Below are 18,956 nucleotides of genomic sequence, written 5' to 3' on the forward strand. Positions count from 1 at the left end.
GTAAATTCATAATTCACTTTCTTACTTAGCAGTCATATCAACAGGCAACATTTCTTAATTCATGGACATGAGAAAATGATTCTCTGAATAAGCTATGAAAATGTAATCCCTGATATTGAGGATCATTAATTATAGTGTTCTTCTCCAAGTTTGAAATCCAGCCCTAACAGTTATTGATTGGATTCTCCGTTATGCTGTAAATCATGTAGGATTATTCCGAGAGTTGAATGATATTATCTCAATCATTCTTTCATCTTAGGATATGTATGAGTAATGACATTTTATTTTTAGTATTTGAACTTTCAGGTCACTTGTTTGTGTAATTCTCTTTATCTTAAAGAGTAAAGTTTTTACATTGCTGTGGCATCTTCTTTCCATTTCTAATCAATTGAAACATATACTTTATCATATTCAATGTTCTTAGGTTAGTGTAAAAAAACCTATGGAACATTAGTTTAAATGTATCATAAAAACTGGTTGTGATGTATTCAACCTTGGAGTTGAAATCATTTTGAGGAATTGCTCATCCTCGTTCTGTCATCCTTGAGCTTGATTAACCAATCTCTGATGAGGTGCAGTCCAATTTGTTCTTGTACTCATTAGCACTAGTCATTCGTCATTTTAAATGTGCCTCATCTTGTTTTGAGGTCCGAATATTTACCCTTCAAGGATCAATCTGTCCAATTGATGGATTGTGCTGGTGCATTTGTCATGAGTTGAATACAGATTGGTTTTGCCTTTTATCACTGTCCCGACCCTATAGTTCCCCAATGAATCTAGTGGAACTTGGTAGTGGTCTCCTATTTGGGGGCTCTGAGGACTCGGGCACCTCACTAGGGGTGCCCTCTCCCGGGCCCACGCCTCCTGTGGCCCCAATGGGCCCCAGTTCATCCCTGCCCAGGACACCTCGTCCACCTCTGCCCCCTGGCGTCGTTCTGCCTGAGCCACGGTCTGAAGGGGAGGGTGGCTCGAGCACTCCGCCCCCTTCCATAGGGTGAGTTCACGTGTGGTTCTCTCGGGAATGGACCTGTAGCCGAGACCACCATTCGACATCACACCAAATGGCAGCTGTGCTTGGATTCGCTTATGTGTCGCAACATAAGGATATGCAAAATTATTCACTTTGTTTTGTGTGTTGGTTTCCTTTTGCTTGCCTTCATTGTGCTTCACCTGCTTATGTTAAATACCAATGACCGTACTAAATAACTGATCAGTTTGGTTCTTTGGCTCTCCATTCCACCAATTCTTTCTTTAGCTTAGGAATTGAAATCTAAAAATCTAAATCTAAAAGTATGAATTGGTACCAAAAAAATCGGTGCAAAATATAATTTGAGAATTTTTCTTGGGGATAATTTGCATAATGTAATTGCATACTTTAAATAGTGTGATGATATGGATCCAATCACTGGTGAGGTAACTTGGTGTGTTACCTATTTTAGATAGTCCCTAGTTGTCAATCAAAAATGATTTATAGCTTTGGAAAATCAAGGAATTAAAAGGAAACACATGATTAAGAAGTGGGCCTGAGAACCATAATGCCTGAGAACCATAATGCCTGGAACCAAACTACAATTGGAACTGACAAAACATTTGAACTTGCCCATACTAAATCATGATAGCATAGATATGTAGTTATTCTTTTGCAGACGACGGCTCTGTTAGTATCAGAGTTCTTATTTATTTTGTTAACCTTTTTTATTGCACCTTTTTTTCCTTGTAGGTTTAAGTTACGTATCCTTATTGGCTATTTTCTACCCCTTCAGTTTTGCATTTCCAAGATTATATTGCTGACATAATTTTCCATCCCCTCTGCTTGAATAACATTTGTTGTGTGTTGAATCCAATGAATCTTAGCCTTGAGTTCTCATTCCCTTAGCCATCTACCCACTGCTGCCATTTGGTGATTGAAGTTGTGCCTGTAATATTTTATTACATATTTATTTGTATCTTTTGTGAAAATAATGTCAAAATAATTTCGTAATCAATTCTTTCACTGCCACTAATAGAGAAAAATTTGCTGTTTATTATTGGGTCTTGCTTAATTCATTTGTTTAGCTAAAGTTGAAAGGTTTATTAAATAAAAAAAATAAAAGTAAAATTGTTATGACTAGTTGTCACTTCTTGAATTGTTGAAAAAATATGGGATTGTATTTCTCAATGAATTTTTAATGGAAGCATATTAGGTAGTATAAAATGTTTTGATTGTAACGTAACTCAGTGGAGTTTGTCAGAGTGGAATTTTGTTTTTTATGAAGGGTTGAATTGTAGCTTTGGAGAGAAATATTCTGAAACTTATGGCCGTGGATCAATGTATCCTTAACTTTTAAACGGCCATGAAATTCTATTTTTGTTGGGAAAATGCATAAAATAAATTGGAATTGCTTTATGATAAGTCTGATATAAGTTATGAAATATCCACTTTTTTACGTGTTTGGTGGCCACAGAAGACAGATTTTCCTGTTGTTAACCAATGGGAGTTTTATTTCTTTCATCAGATATATTGACTTGCTGGCAGTGATAGGGTTGATTTTAACATAACTGAGATGAATTTACTTCTGTGAAAAATGTAATGAGCCTTTGGGTTTGGTACAGTTATGAATACCTATGGTTTAAAATCCTGCCTGCTATTGTTGATCATAAATTTGTTTAGCCTAAAATATGGGCGATTAATTTTTTTCCACCTTTCTTGCTTGTCCTTGTTTTCATTGATAGTAATGCAGATTTTCCAGGCAGCATTTATTTTCTGTATAAAAAGTTTTTGTGACTTTGTATACAAGAAAGGCTGTGAAGCATAAAATATTTTAATTTCAAGGAATTTTAGTGTTGAAAATACCCCTCTTATGTGGTTATAGATTTTGAAATCTTTATGAATTCTGTAATAATGAAATTTGCTCTCTATGGTGATCAGTGGTGTATTATTTACTGTAGATTATTTTCTCTGTCCCTTGTATGAATTACATGAGTGTTCAACATATTTTTAGCTGGCAGGATTTTCACTCTCATATGCAGCATTAAATACACAAGAAAGTTCTTTGGATTTTCTGTTTGCTTTGGTTATTCCCACTGTTATGACAAAAGAATAACTGTCCAAGTTGCTCCTTAGTGTGGTATCCCATAGATTGTTTGTATATGGTTGATCTCGGAAGCCAATGGGTCAAAGTGCAAATAAGAAGGTTTGTAGATAAGCAAAGTTTTAGCTCCAAGCCATGAAATACTTTGTATAGTTGGTGTAAGAGTACCCTTATGAATGAAAGTACCAATGGAGATATGCATTTGTATCCCATTGTGATTCAATGGAGTGCTATTTTTTCTGTAGATTTCTGTGCTTGTAACTTTATATTGGTCAAAAATGTCACTTTGACTCATTGACTGCTGGGATCCATGTGTGTATGATTTGCTGTATTTTAATGTTACTCTGTGTCTCTGTTTGTTATCTATTTTTAAAAGTAGTGCTTTTTCATGGCTTTTTTATGATATGTGCACAGCTATTTTATTCAGACTAAATGAGGTACGTAACTTTTTGCATTGTAATTTAAGTTTTACTTGTCCTGTATTTCTCATTTTTATTAGAAATCTTATTGGGTTTTCAGTAGTTTAAATGGAACAATATGTTTTATCAAATGTTTTTCGTATAATTTTTTGTGTTAATTTTTATTTTAAATTACAGTCAATGTTATGTTTTTGGTAGAACTGAAATAGATAAGAATTGTAGCTCAGTAAATGCTCCTTTTTAAGGGCTGTAAATGTGACATGCTGCATTTTCTTTTCTTAAAAAAATACAGCATCATATTCTGAAATTATGATTTAGGTTTCACTTTTTTTTCTCCACGTCAGATATCATCCTTCACATCTGTTTGTTGATTCTGATTTGAAGTCTGGTCTGTGTACCCTATAGTTACCTGTATGTATGTATTCTCTTTCAAATAATTGATTGTAATTTGTAACTCATCAATATCGTTTTTGTTGTCACCCATTATTTCCCCTAATATCTTTTCTTCTTCATTGCGCTAGTTACTGGTCATATATCTTGGGATGCTGTTTTGTTGGAATACTTATCAGAGCATTGATAATATTGTTGAAATCTAGGCTTGATATTTTCCTTTGATAACTACTGTGCAAATGACTCTCAGGTTTATTTTGAAAGCCCTATTTGGAAAAGAGAATTTTTAATTGACTTATCTTTGCATCAATTGTATCCTAGTTTATTATTCTATGCTATCACTCTCAAGTGCTTTTCATCGTAAAAATTTTTATGTAATTATTTAAAGTTGCCTTAGTATAGTTAAAAGGGACATGCACGTAATCTATGTACATATATTAATTTTTGGTATTCTATTTTATGTCCATTGGCTGTAGCTGTCAAAGCAAAAAATATTAAAATTATGTTGAAATCATTTTTCGGAAGAAATTAATGGCATGTAGATAGTGGAATTGGAGTTGATGTATGGAATGTTGTGATTTTAGTTCTTGGCCATGTTTTATAGCAGCAGCAACCTTATGCTTCCTGATGCATGTGCAAATTTTTAGATGACAGCTTATTGCTAATTTTGACATCTAATTTTGGTCATTTTCCCTCATGAGATTGAGTTGCTTTGAGGGACTGCTGAAAATATTGAAAACTGCACTTTTTAAAAACGGATCTGGAATTATTGTGCCAGAAATTTAATGAAGCAAGTTATATTTTTATCTGACTTATGGGTAAGGATGTGCAATTGCAATGTTGCATTTTTGAATGCTCTTGAGGTAGTTGATTGAAATCCATAGTTCTTTACAGCATCGCAGTCTGGATAAATAATTGCAGTCACATAAATTGTGTGGTTACATAGTCCATTTCACATTTATTTTTGGTACTCTTGGATTTACTCAGTTATCAGGTTACTAAATAAGTTAATGTAAAGACTATGGATTGCCCTATGATCAGAAATGAAAATTATAATGAAAAAAATCCCACACAGCTTGCTTTTGTAGATATTTTGTGACATATTATAGTTACTAATGAATTGACTTAAGAATACAACCTCTAATATGCAAACACTAATGCTACTGTTTTCTATATTTATGTGTAATATCAATGCTCTGCCTTTTTATTTTCATATGGACGCATGTTTAAAATGAAAATCTGTTAGATGAGTCTGCTTCATTGTATTCATGCTCCATGACGTAGCTATTCACATATGTAATCCTTTATTAATGCTGCATTATGAGTAGAGGCTTATAAATTCAAGGGCAAATACCTCATGGTATAAGATAGATTTTGAGATGATAGTTTAATTGCTTTCAATCAATTTCAGTCATATTCTATGTGTACTCTTGTGTAATTGGCCATGATTCATGCTGTTATATTTGTAGATTACTATCACTCTTTTATTGTTGCTAAGCTCTGACAGAAGAAGATGATTCGTTATCAATAATGAGAGTTATTCAGGTAAAGATGTCTTATTGACCTTTCATGTACCAGATGAACGTAATCCTATAAGTAACAATCCTTTTATGTTGTACTTTCTGCTACTTTGGCATTGAACTTGTTAGCTGACACTGTATTTGCAAATTTGCACTTCAGACTTGAATGTCTCACCTGTCTTTGTTTTAGTTAGTTTTAATCTGTGAGCACTGTGATTTAAAAGATCCTCGTCAGCACCATGCCATTATGAAGCTCTTCACTAAATGTTTAACTTATCAAGAGAAAGCATGTTGTTGTGTATGTGTATATTCGGATACTTTGAGCTTGGTCCTTTTGCATTCTCTTATCCCTATCGCTCAAACTGTCTTCTGTAATTTCACTCACTACCATTTGCATCATATTTATGTGTTTCAACCCTTACGCCCAGCGCACACGAAATGACTATTTTGTGACTAAAGTTGGAAACCAGTTGCGTCGGCAACCAGTTTACAACTGAAATAAAACTTCTGCCCGCACACGATTGTACTGACAAAGGGCTGGTTGTGAATCAGATGCGTCTATTGTGCAATCAGTGAGGTGTTTATTTAGTGCGGTACGTGTTTTTAAGGCCTTGACTTGGCCGTGTGCGCTTACTACATCGGTCTCAGACTAAGATGACGTTGTTAACTATTATCAATATTGAAAGCGATAGATAGTTTATGGCTGCGCTGAACTTCATGCTTCTCTACTGCTCCATAGAGCTTCATGTTGAGTTCTTGATCACCCATGTTGATTTTGACATTATACAGCCGGCAAAACACTGCTTGGTCTCGTGCAACTCGAGTCTGCAAGGCAACAGCAACCGCAGGCCCACGATTGTATGCGACTGTTCTCATATTAGTTTGAGATCGTCAAATATCAGTCGTTTCGTGTGCGACTCCTAACTCCAATACATTATCGAGGTCGCAAAACAGTTGCATGGTCAACTGGTCTGCAACTGTAGTTGCAGAACAGTCGCACCGTGTGCGCTGGGTCTTAGACTGCGGGAATGTTTCTAAACATTTTGTACCCAGATTGCGGGAAAAATATTTTTAAAAGTTTGACCATTGCTCAACTACCTAGTGCAGTTTCCCAAAAATTTTATTGCTAACCAGGTAGAGCCCAAGTGCACTTTCCTTCACTGTGGGGATCACTAATTTGGCTTAACTCCCTCATGGCAGGGGGTGCCTCCTGGAATTTCCTATCATGCTGCCCATTTCCTATTATTTCCTTCCTGCTCCATGCTGTTAATATGCCTACAACAAGTGCCCAAATGTTGGCCCATCCATTGGCTAGAAAGAAAAAAGGGTTGCCCCGGATTATAAGGGTTCTCTCCTTGTGAGACACTCGGTCAGGCTAGAGGAAAACTTTTTTCTTGGTTCTGTCCCTCACAGGGTGGTAGCTAAAATCATGTACTTGCGCAGCTCAAGGGTTAATCCTTCTCACTGCTGTGAATGTGTCTAGAACATTCTCTCTGTAGTGCGTTGAGGGTCAAATTTCTCTCTTCTATTTCCATGCACTCACTTCATCTGGGTTGATCAAGTGGCTTCATATATTCAATTGATAGACTTGCAGTGAATTTATTACACATTAATTTGTGTGAGGATTGGGTTGGTACATATTTTAGCTGGAGTGTTGGCTTCCCTCCCTGTGGGCCTGGGTTGTAATCCTGGCAGTGTTGGAGATTTTTCGGAGACTGCCCGATCCCTGCTTGAGTGATGGAGGGCATTTGAAGTGCAGCACTCTGTCCATTAAACGGGACGTTTAGCCATGGCCCTTTTGGCTCCTTTCATTAGGAATGAGCTAATGTTGCAGCTGGGTTTCTTTCCTCTCTTTCTTTCCTGCTTCTTCTTTGTGTCGCAAATAACTGAAGCTGTCAATTACCTCCTCCTAATGCCTACCTTCCTATTTTCTTCTATGCCAATAAGTAATCTTAAGTTTTTGAAATTATGGAGACCCAATCATTACACTCACCTTTCAACTATCGTGAAAGGGTAAAGACATTTTTCAAAAGAGAAGCATTTTTGTTATGTACTCTCTTCTTATTTAAGCATGGTATTGCAGAAGTGTTTCTAGTGATGTGTATCTCTGTGCTTGAGTGATCATTCCGTTGAAATTGTGCGATTACACCCTTAGTATACTTATGTGTATGTAGTTGTATGATTTATTGTGTACCTTTTCACATGTGTATTTCATGCAAGTGCTGTAGCGTATCTGTAATGAACATCTTGGTACATATTATATTTTTCATCATCACTCAGGATGTTACAAATAATAAAGGTTAAATGTCATTTTTATAAGCTTTTGATGAGGCTGTTGTGATTGTCCGCTGTATGCAACTCACACAAGTTATAAGCTTGTTTAATTACATTTTCTCCTGGAGTCTATTTTGTGTCAATTATATCAATGATTGTGTGGGCAAGTACATATTTTATTTAATGTTAATCAAAAAAATCCCGCGTTCATTCTTCAATTTTTTATGGAGTTCCATATTTCATTTCAGTATCTCTTGGAAATTTTATATGACAGAAATTGATGTTGAACGTGATTTCTTATTCCTCATGTTACCTACATTTTTCATACGCCAGGTTTTATTCTGCAGAGTAGGCTACTGTGTAATGCTTCTCGGATGAGTGACTTGTAAATCTTACAAACTCTGTTGAAGGAACCTGTATCAATTCTTTTTGTCATCTTCTTGATAGCTCTGGCTCTTTGTTACTACCTTAAACCTCATAACCAATGTGACTTCAATATTGTGATAGTTTTCTCAGTTCGTAATCATCCACCATTGTCAGACAAATTGATAGAGTCATGTAATTACAGAATCTTTGGAATTCTGGAGAAGCACAAAAAATTCTAAACTAACCAAAACTGGTGCAATGGTATTCATAATTCTTTGGATTCAAAATTTTCATGTAGATTCATTTGGTTTCATTCATAAACGTGATGCCCTCATTAAATACTTACAGAAAGATGAAGAATGTGGAATTAATGTACAAAGTAAATTGTTCCACATACTCATTTAATGTTACATATATATATATTTTTCTGCCAACTCTTTAAAGGTGTTTTTTTTTTCGCTGTTTATTTTGGGTGACTCATGCTTTCATTGTGTCCTAGTCAGAGTGTGCATAGTGCATCATTTCATTTTTCCATATTTAGTGTTTTTTGGTATTGAAAGTGATATATGTTTCCCACTGCTATTGAAGTGTAAGCATCTTAAGAAATAATTTAGTGACATAGCACACACTGGAGGCCTTATGTGTGTTAGATATGCATTTATTTTTGAAACTGTTATCTGTGCATGTATGGTTGTCATTATTGTGGATTACATCAGTAATGCTTTGATCATCTGCTTTATTGTTCACATATTTCTATCACACTGTTGAGTACTATTTTTACTTTTTTCTTCCTTACCAAGTCTATCTGGCTACTTTTTGGAGTGATTTTTTTTATTACTACTTTTTTCACGGTAATTGCACTGTTTTTTATCCATATTGCATTATTTTGTAAGTAATGCTCAATTTTTCAATCAATCACTTTCCCTTGAAGTATTTCTCACTTTCCATATTTTTGTACGGGGTAGTAGTGACCTTGGCACAGTTTTATGTTTTGTCCCTTTTTGGCAAACCATTTTTTCTTTCATTTTTCACACATTTTTGCATTATTTTTGTCCATTTTGTTGATATTAACTCCTATAGTTTTGAATGTTGCATAGTATGAAAATGTTCCCTTTCAAGTTGAAATATTCTTAAATCCCACCTTAATTTATTTCTGATTTCATTGGTTTTGATTGTTCTTTTATTTCCATTTGTTAGGCGGTCATCCATGGATGTCGTGCGTGGCCGAGGTGATGGTTTTGGAAGGAAAGCCAGTGGTCTGACGATTGGATCGGGAGTGAAGCACCAACATCCTAGTGTTCGGTTGGATTACCGAAGCATGGTGTCTGTTGAGGATATGCCGGAGCTGTTTGTCTCCTTCGACAGTGAGTATGGGCGGCTGCCCCTTTTTGCCTTCTTTTAACATGGCTGTGATATTTTTTTATATTCTTCAGACTTCAATCATTTCATTGATTGTTGGGCATCATCTCTTCATCGTATTCCTACAGCATGGTGTATGAAAGTACATATCATCGAGGATGTGAACATTATCAGCTTTTTAGTGCACAACTTAGTTCTGTACTTTTAATATTAGATTGCTTTACTGTATCTGTACAGATGAAGTATGAACTGATGCTACATTATGACTTCATTCTAACATTTTCATCAAAATTCAGGTGCTGTTTTACCAATTTCTGAATTTTATGAGATGCTGTCAGTTGAACCCACTGGCAGCCATTGGAAACCAATCGATTGCCTGTCTTTTTAATCATACAATTTAATAAAATTTGGTTGGTTAAGGGATATGGATGTAAACTATACCTACCTAAGTATCCTGTGTCAATGAAACATTTACCATTTATGGAAATTGATGGACATACTAGGGACATTATCTTTGTTCTTTCATCAACATTAATAATGACATACATATCACCCTTACTCCAGTATCAGAGTATCCAGCCTCGTTAAATTATTATGTACACCTTTTTTGTGTTCATCATTTATAACTCCTCTGCTTGCTGTATTATATTGGTTACGTAAGATGTGAAAGAAATGATCACACATTCACATTGCTTCCTACTCATTTTTCAAACTGTTTATTCATATTTAAACAAGTTTTTTTCATTTGATGAAGAAAACCATTTCATATCATTTTTATCTGCGCAACAGTTGCATCCAGTGAAATGGAATTCTTGAAGTTGTTTATTTCCAATTATCACAAACTCTTGTCATTCACAAGAAGTATGCAAAAAATTACAATTACGTATGCAGAATGCATCTATACCAATGAAACATAAAAGGTATGTTCCAGGAATGGGTTTCAAAATTGGACACCTCAAACAATCTATCTTTAGCTTGCCTGAAAGTCACTGGTTTAAAGCCTGCCTTGGACTTGGATGTTATTAGTGAAAAGTTTATATCAAACCAGTGGCAGGAAATCCTAGAAGTCGTACAAAAATAATATTTGCATGCATTATGAGTCATGTCTCTGAAAACTTGCTCTCCTGTCATAGCATATTGGATAGATTATCCACCTAGCACAACAAACTCTAAAAATTATTTTTTCGGATAATAATTGCGTGGTTATTTGATTTTTCTTATTATATCATAAGGTACATCTTTTGATTGCTGCTCTTTATTGGTATTACTATATTTTTGGTGGTTGGTGCCCTATCTTTATGATTAATGGCCAATGTTTTGTCTCTTTTGCTGTAGGCTTGAATAAGGCTAATATAATTTTTATCGGCATTAATGTAATCATCACATTAGCTTTTAGGAAATATCTTCCTAAGGAACGGGAATATTTGCATTTATTTACATAATTTGGATTTGGTGATACCTGGTAGAAAATATGCACTCAGAGCTCTTGAAGGTCAAGCCAGGCCCAGGTGCTAAGTACCCATACTAGTTACAACGTACATCCGTAAAAATCAATGGAGACCTTCCAGGCTACCGGGATTTTTCCTCTCCCTCCTTGGCCATCTATATTGGTTAAGGACATGGGGACAGGGTGGACAGAGGGGTCAAGGGATAAAAGCACCCTCTCGCCTCCCCCATAATGGTTGTAAGATAGGGTCCTTAATTTACCATCTCTGAATTCACCCTCCAGAAATGAAATCTCTCGTCAGGTTAATCCACCTAAAAAATTATGCTTATATCTTTGAATTGGTAACTTGAGCTTTTTGGATAGAATCGCCTTAGTGCCCATTTTTCAGCTTCGGTCTGATCTAACCAAGAATAACAGATTTATTTTTCTTGTTCTCAATTTTTTAATGTTGATGAACGCCTCAGGGTTTAAGAATGATATTGTTGGCAAAATTATTTTCAAAAATTTTGATATAGTTTTATTATCTTCTTGAGGGCTCTTTTGCAAAGGAAATAAATCTTTGCAAAAAAGCCCCGAAGAAGATCTTAAAAATATATTGTTGGTAAATAAGTTTGCATATCATTATCATATCATCTTAGACCTATACTCTGAGATGGTAATCAATGCCAAGAATAACTTTTCCATCCAAATCAAATCTTCATGTTTTATCTATTATGTATTTTTATCTTGGTGACTTTTTTCATGTACTTATTGGTGAAAGTTGCTCATTTTTTAATGTTTGTACTTTATGGGAGATATTTTATGAGTGAGACATGTGTTTCGGTAATTTTATATGTCTAAATCCTTTATGTACCTAGTAGCATTCAGTATATAATTACTTCAAATATGTTTTACTCATAGACCACTGAGTTGGGATATACAGGAGGGACAGAAGGTGCTGAAGCTGAAATCATCTTAATGCTTTACATAATTGATTTATGGTTGATCTATATGATAAAACACTACTTTTGGAAATTCTGTCTTTTCCCTCCGTGTAAATCCTTATTGTGCCTTCACTGTTGGTTACGGTATGTGTAATTTGGATGAGATAACTAATATTGAACAATCTATTAATGTAATTGCAAAATGACGCCAATGCTGCTATCAAAAGTTCAATGCCCTCCATGTCCTTCTTTTTATAGATGCGTTGCACAAATAGTGATGACTGAAAGCATGTAATATGTACCAAGTATGCAATGGCGGATCCAGGATTTTTTTTCTGGGGGGGCATAAGGGTCTGACGAGCAAACTGTCTTCTCATAATTGAGTGGTTTGGAAGCCAAGGGGTAAAAGTTATTTCTTTTTTCTATGAACAGTTAGGTATAGAAATTAGGCATGGAAAACAAACGAGATGACTTAGATATTTGATATAAAACAATTGATTTTCCACTCCATGTCAGCACAGAACTGAGACTCACTCGTATTCCTTGGCAACCAATTTTTGTATATTTCTTCAAACAATTAACTTTAACTAACTCTGTTGAGAAAAAAATCACTTATATCCCCTGGCTTCTCAACCATTCAATTGAGTTTAAAAACAACATACAACAATTACTGCACGAAATATTCTCATTATTTTATTATGAAAGTTATAAATATGAAACAAAGTAATAAGTTACATGTTTAATAATGATGATAACATTCAACCTCCCTTCTCACCTGGGCTATGCTATTTTTCGAGCGCTGACTAGAAAATGAGCAATGAAGGGCAAATGTCTTCTTGACTTGGGCTTAAGACTTAAATGATTGAGGCTTCGTAATGCAATAAACAAAACGAACGTAATGATAAGCGTATTGAAAATCTTGCCTGTGTATTCAGCATAAGGGGGTGAAGGGCCATGCCCCAGTGTCCCCCTCTAAATCTGCCTATGTAAGTATGTGTGAATACAGAAGTTGATGTAGGCTTCATTTAGCCCTCCCGAGTCTGGACAAACCTCTATTATTTTTTTATTTAGCTTCCGCAGGTCATTATGGTTGTAGGTGATTTTTTTTAGCATTGCCCTGCATACTTATTGGGTTTTTTATCCAATGTTTTGTGGTTGTTGTTGGTCACTTTTTCTGAGAGAATATTTTCAGTAAAAGTGACCAGCAAAGGCCACTTAACGTCTGGCAACAAACCCGATAAGTATAAGGGGTGCACCCAAAAAAACATGCTATCGCCAACCACTATCTCTTAGAAGCCCTAAGTACTAATATCCTTAAAACGCAAGGGGGCTCAGGTAAATCGCAATCTGTGCAATTGAAAGATTGGATTACTGGCATATTTGTGGCCAGAAAGACTTGGAAAATTCATGGATAATTTTGATTAAGCCCTGATAGGCGATTGATAGGCTACTTGTGAAAAAAATGACAGTGATTTCATTCCTTACATTTCACTCTCACCTACATTCACATTGGTTTCATTTTAATTACATACAGTGAAACCTCTTATTTACGGCCTCGAACGATCCTCGAAAATGTGTCCGTAAAAGGGTCTGTGCATAAGTCGTAGGTCACCTAAAGAAAACCCTTTTTAAGCTTAATACTACCCCACAAGTATTGTAGTGTATGAATTAAAGCCAGCAGAATGAAATTCTTTTATTTAAAAAAAATTAATTTTTGAGAGATCGGTCAGATAATCCGTGGCAATAGTGTCCAAAAAAGAGTAAAATTGTGCCTGAAAACAGTCATCTCCATGAGTGAGAGAGTAGGTATACGAGAGGTTCTATCCTTATACAAATGTACATCCTTCTGCCAGGGAATTAAGTACTGTCCTGAAGTCAGAGGTGCCCGTGAGCAGAGGTTTCACTGTAGGTATTCATCATTGTGGGACAGTCTGATTGTACCCTAGCTAAAGTCACCTTTACTTCACATCCTCCCTGCTCATGTTTCAATTAGGTATAATTAATGTTTGCAAGGTTCAGTTGTGAACTGACTGTTATCATTTGCATGCAAAAAACTTCTTTGGTTGAATTTTTGTTCGCCTTTGAATACATTTCTTCCATTTTACAGGATGAATTCAGACTCATATGATGGAGATTTCATTTTTCAGTCTTGATTGTGATCTGGATCACTACCTCATTATTATACCCCTGATGATTCTACCTCATGATACCTACCACCTCATTGTTCATCATAGAAATTTGTTTGTGTGAATGTGTTTGTTATTTGTCCAGGTTTTAACTTCATGCATTGGAGAGACTAAATGACACCGCATTCCATATGGTGTTGAACATGAAATTCAGATTTTATTATAACCGAACGTCTTGCCTCTTTAGTTGTTTCACTGTTTCTCTCTAGGGGATTGGAATCACATGATTGAATGGCATCAAAGAAGATTCTTAACTATACATTTGAGATTAAATCATATTTTGTTAATATTGTTAAACTAATGGATTGATATCTTTTTGTTTTCCAATGGGGAGTCAAAGCAACTAATTTTCCTCTGCTCGAAGGCTTGGGTAGGTTGGTTTATATAACAAATACATTTTTTTCTTTTTTTCTTTCTCTTCTATACATTTCTTCTGCTACTGTGTGTTATGGCACTTAATTTCCATTTTCTTTGTGCCTTCGGATGGAATCCCAACTTTTCTCTTTCTCTTCATAAGGTTGTCTACTTGCAGTAGCTTGTAAAAATGTCATTTTCCAATTCCGTCTGTGTTAATAACTTGTATAATTGTTATTTTATGTATGGTGTTTGTCAGTGTTCTTTACTGAATGGAGTTTGTTCCTGAAGTATTGAGTATTATTGTGAAATTTTGTGAAGGCTTCTACAGTTTTATGGGAAGTAATCGGGCATCCCAAGTCTCGGCTGTTCCTCTTGATGGTGACTATATAATTCAGAGATTAAAGCGAGCATGATTTTGATTTCAATGTATTTCTTTTAAAACTATCTGTTAAAAATTGATTTAAAACACAGGATTAATTTCTGTGACTTTTTTAAGATCATTGTCCTGTTTGTGCTGTATTAGTCATTGTTGATACCATGTTAGTTCTTTCCTTAATAAAAAATACTGAAACCATTCATTATTAAAGTTGAAGTTTTAAGCAGTAAAGCGATTGGAATGATGATGAAAATGTAAAACTATTCTGCGTAACTGTGAAACATTTTTATTTTGAGTGTAGTTCATAAATTATTACCTCTAAGCCGGACTTGACTATAATGCAAGATAATATGATGCACCATGTCGTGGTCAGTAGCATATTAAGGGAGGGACCCCTCACCCCACTTACTTACTAAAAAAATTAAAAACATGGTAATTTTTAAGGTGGCTCTCCAATGTAATTTTTTATTTCACCAGCCTAACCAACAATGTTTAAAATAGAGGAAACGCCTAATAGCCACTTGTCTATGCTGATCAGACATCAGACACATTATTGCTCTGAGGTATTGCTTACAGCCAAGGAACAGCTGTAAAGTACATAGGTACTTCCTTGACCTCCCTACTCAAAAAAACAAATACCTAAAACCACTCCTGGTCATATTAGCAAAACTACTAAAATAAATAACTGCCAGTCCCACTTTTTATTCGATATTATTTTTCTGTTAAAATTTTTATCTCCATTACATATTTTGTTCTTTCATCTTTATATTTTATAGTGCAGACATTTTCAAATGTATGACTGAGTTAGTATTGATTTGATTATGTATCCTTGGCTTAAATTATTTTTTGAAATTATTCAAATGGTTGCACTCAGTGAGTTTAAAATCAGCGTGGTGAGCCTTGATTTATTGGTTTCTTCTGTTCTTTTCTATTTTGAATTCTCTTCTTGTTTCTATCTTTCAAATATATTCTAGGAATTAAAATTTCTGAAGTAATTTGCACTATCATACTCACTCTCCTTCATTGTCTCAAGAATTATAAGTCAACCACAAGATGATATTGTTCAATCAGGATGTATTGGCTTATCGCCTTAAGGAATTCTACCTGTAAAACTTGTAGAAGTTTGCTAATAATTTGACCTATTAAAACTACTTCTATTCATTCTCTCGGAGTTTTAACCTTTACTTATTTTTGATCACATTCCTGATGGAAATTTTCTCTTCTATTATGTGTAAAATGTTGGTAATTATGACACATATTTGGAAATCTCACTTTAATTATCATAAGTATATTTTGAGCACCCTTACATTTGCCTCTTTACACACAAGCAAGTTTCAGTTCATGATATGTAGTGGAAAATATTCTACATGAACAGTTATTGTTGTGTATGTACTAATACCTATTGTTCCCTCTTTATAGCCTAGATAAATGATATTTTTAGAGCAGTAGACAACCTTAGTTTTTTTCAATAGTAATTCCTTTGCAGCATGACTTCCCAAGTGACAGCTTGATGTAATTGGACTGCTATCAAGGGAGCCTTTATTTCACCATTTGCATTTTGCATGCCTTGAGGAATAAGTTGGAGAATTGCTGGAAGCTGAATATGAAGTGTAATATTTGGCATAAAATGTTGACTTGAAAGTGGACTATGAGTATTTGATTGTGCTTTTATAACTTTATCATGTTCTTACAAGAGAGTATTTAATTTTTTTTTAACTACATTTTTTTTATTACACAAATTTTAATTTTCAGTTTTCCATATTGCGATCAATTAGTGTTAAGGCTATTGCCATCAGGACTATCCTATTTATGACACTTGTAGGTGGTAAGCTCTGTAGGCATAGAATGAGTTAATTTATGCATGTTATAATTTATATATTGCTTTAATTATTGACTAAAAATAAATCATAGTTTGAGCATGAATTCTAAAGCTTCAGGCCTTTGACCGAGTTGAGTAGATTTTTTAAAAAATCATTGCATGCACATTTGTTTTATAAAATTTGCAGATAATCGCATAAATCCCTACAGGTGATAGGATTTTGTTGGGTGGTTGAGTTGCAAAATATATTAATTCTTCGCAATGATTTCAATGCCACTGAAATAGAGTTGAAGGTAGAATGTTGATTCACATTATGGTGTCTAGGTTTTCCATGGTAGAAAGCTCTTGACAGCAATCAAATGTTTGATTTTTATTTCTGTTGGGGCTTTTTAGTTAGATAATGAAACTTCATTGCCATTTTAATTTAGTTTGAATGTCATGGGTCTCAGCCTGTAATAATAATGATTATTATCATATTTTTATTTGCCCAAAGACAAAGGTACATTTGTCAAGGTATAAGGCACATCAATCATATACATAAGTTACTTATCAAAAAATTAATATAAAAAACACTCTATTTCCAATCTGGCATGTATCACGTAAAGCATATGATCATCTTCTATTACTATTGTCAATGCAGTACACATTAATGTCTGTCTTACGTCATTGAAGTAATATGGTGATAACTCTTAGTAGTTGGGCATCTAGCCTAACAAAATGATAGGCTGGTCTTATTTTTATGGCTAATTCTGTCATCGTAAGGACATACATATATATATGCACATTTGAATTTATCACGTGGCAGAGTTTTTTTCCAATATCAGGGCAATTGTACAGGTACAAGTATGTATTGTTAGCTTGAAACTACAGTTCCTTTTCTACCTAACTCAAATGGGATCAATAAATTGAAATGGGTCTCTCATGGTTGTGAATATTATGGTTGACTTTGCGATTATATTTTTGATGTGCCAATGTGTCCTTTCTTTTTAAAGGACTTTTGAAATTGAATTGTACTATTTAATAATTGAGATCTCATGTATGATTTTGTTTTAATTTGCTAATGCTTTGCGCTTTCGATGTATTCAGATCCTGTTTGCTGCTTCATACAAAGTTGAAGGCAATAGATTTCTGATTTCAATTACACATATCCTTTTGTGGAGCATCTCTTTCTTCAAATTTGCTATTTTTTTAGAGCTTTGATAGTGTGTAAAGTATGTTTTTTTTAATGCCTTGAAATATTAAAAATATATTTATTATCTATTAAAATTTGTTCAGATTTTGCATGCTGCATTTTTGAGGTGTTGCATTTGATATTTTCTTTGAGATTACTGGTGTATATATGTATTACTATAACTCATATATTTAATGATATGATTAATCAAATGTTAGAGTGCCAGAAATGCATACATATATCCTATGTTGGTTTTTTGTAAAATTCCGGTACTCATTCATCTTTTTAAAGACTCAGTGTTGATATTTATGCTGTCACATAGTTGATTGCTCATTGCCCCTCTAACGTACCTGATAAATTTTTTTTATGATGGACATAATACATTTTAAGTGTGATATTTCAAGTATGCTTACACAATATGGTTTTATCCTGTTGAACTAATCACCTTTTAGGAACTAATGTTATTGCCTTAACACCTGTGCTTGAAATAAATACATGTCCATAATGCCTGATGGAAATTTAAGGCTAATTTGTGATATCTGCTATGGAACCTCTTTTAAGAAGACAGAGAATTTGGTGTTATGGAGCTGAGAAGTCAGTAGTTATTTTTCCACTAATTAACTTGTTTTGGTTTGGCCTGCTCTATTAGGTCATAAAAACTTACCAAAACTTTTATTTCAATCAGCAATTTCGTGGGTTTTTCTTATGAAGTACCTAAACATATTTTTTATTAGGTATTATTGCATAGAGTGCATTTGATTTTTTGCCATGTTTGATTCCTGAGGATACAGTTAGAAGAGCTTATTTTCATCTTTGACCTAAATGATAGAATATTAGTAATAAAATTAATCTTATTTAATAAAATTCATGGGGTTAATGTATTCATGAATTCTGCAGAAAAAATAAAATCAATTGTTCAGATACAATGCAAACTTGGCAAGTTTGACTGTAAAAAACAACTTGTGCTTGTAAATTAAAATGAAATAACCATCCAGATACTTACACGGTAAGAGCATTCCTATTTTAGGAAGATATGTATTCTTTTATGGTAGTTCTCTCATCGAAAATGTTGTTATCTCCATTGAATTCAATGCTTCCATTGCTTTTACTTGTGTGCATATCAATCGATATGAATATATATTTTTGTAGGAATCTTCCGATTTAGATTTGCACCTCAATCATGCAGTAATGAGCTCAATGCAGTCCCTTCCTAAGGAGTGAATTTTATGGTGGACATAGCAGATATTACAAATTTGAATGTCTTAAATTTCCTTTGAG

The 18,956-nt window shown here is 34.3% G+C and overlaps 1 protein-coding gene across 7 annotated transcripts in view; it reads left to right on the plus strand.

Moving 5' to 3' along the window:
• LOC124160929 (TLD domain-containing protein 2) overlaps positions 1–18,956 on the plus strand; it is a 962,297-nt gene that overhangs the window by 810,302 nt on the left and 133,039 nt on the right. For 6 of the 7 annotated variants that reach the window (XM_046537059.1, XM_046537054.1, XM_046537057.1 and 3 more), the window contains 2 exons: positions 764–994; positions 9,238–9,404. In XM_046537059.1, the coding sequence (XP_046393015.1) occupies positions 764–994; positions 9,238–9,404 (398 nt within the window). The remainder of the gene's footprint in view (positions 1–763; positions 995–9,237; positions 9,405–18,956) is intronic. The other variant, XM_046537058.1, reaches the window with a different exon arrangement.

Source organism: Ischnura elegans, chromosome 6 (genome assembly GCF_921293095.1).
Source record: "Ischnura elegans chromosome 6, ioIscEleg1.1, whole genome shotgun sequence".
Taxonomy (NCBI): Eukaryota; Metazoa; Arthropoda; class Insecta; order Odonata; family Coenagrionidae; genus Ischnura; species Ischnura elegans.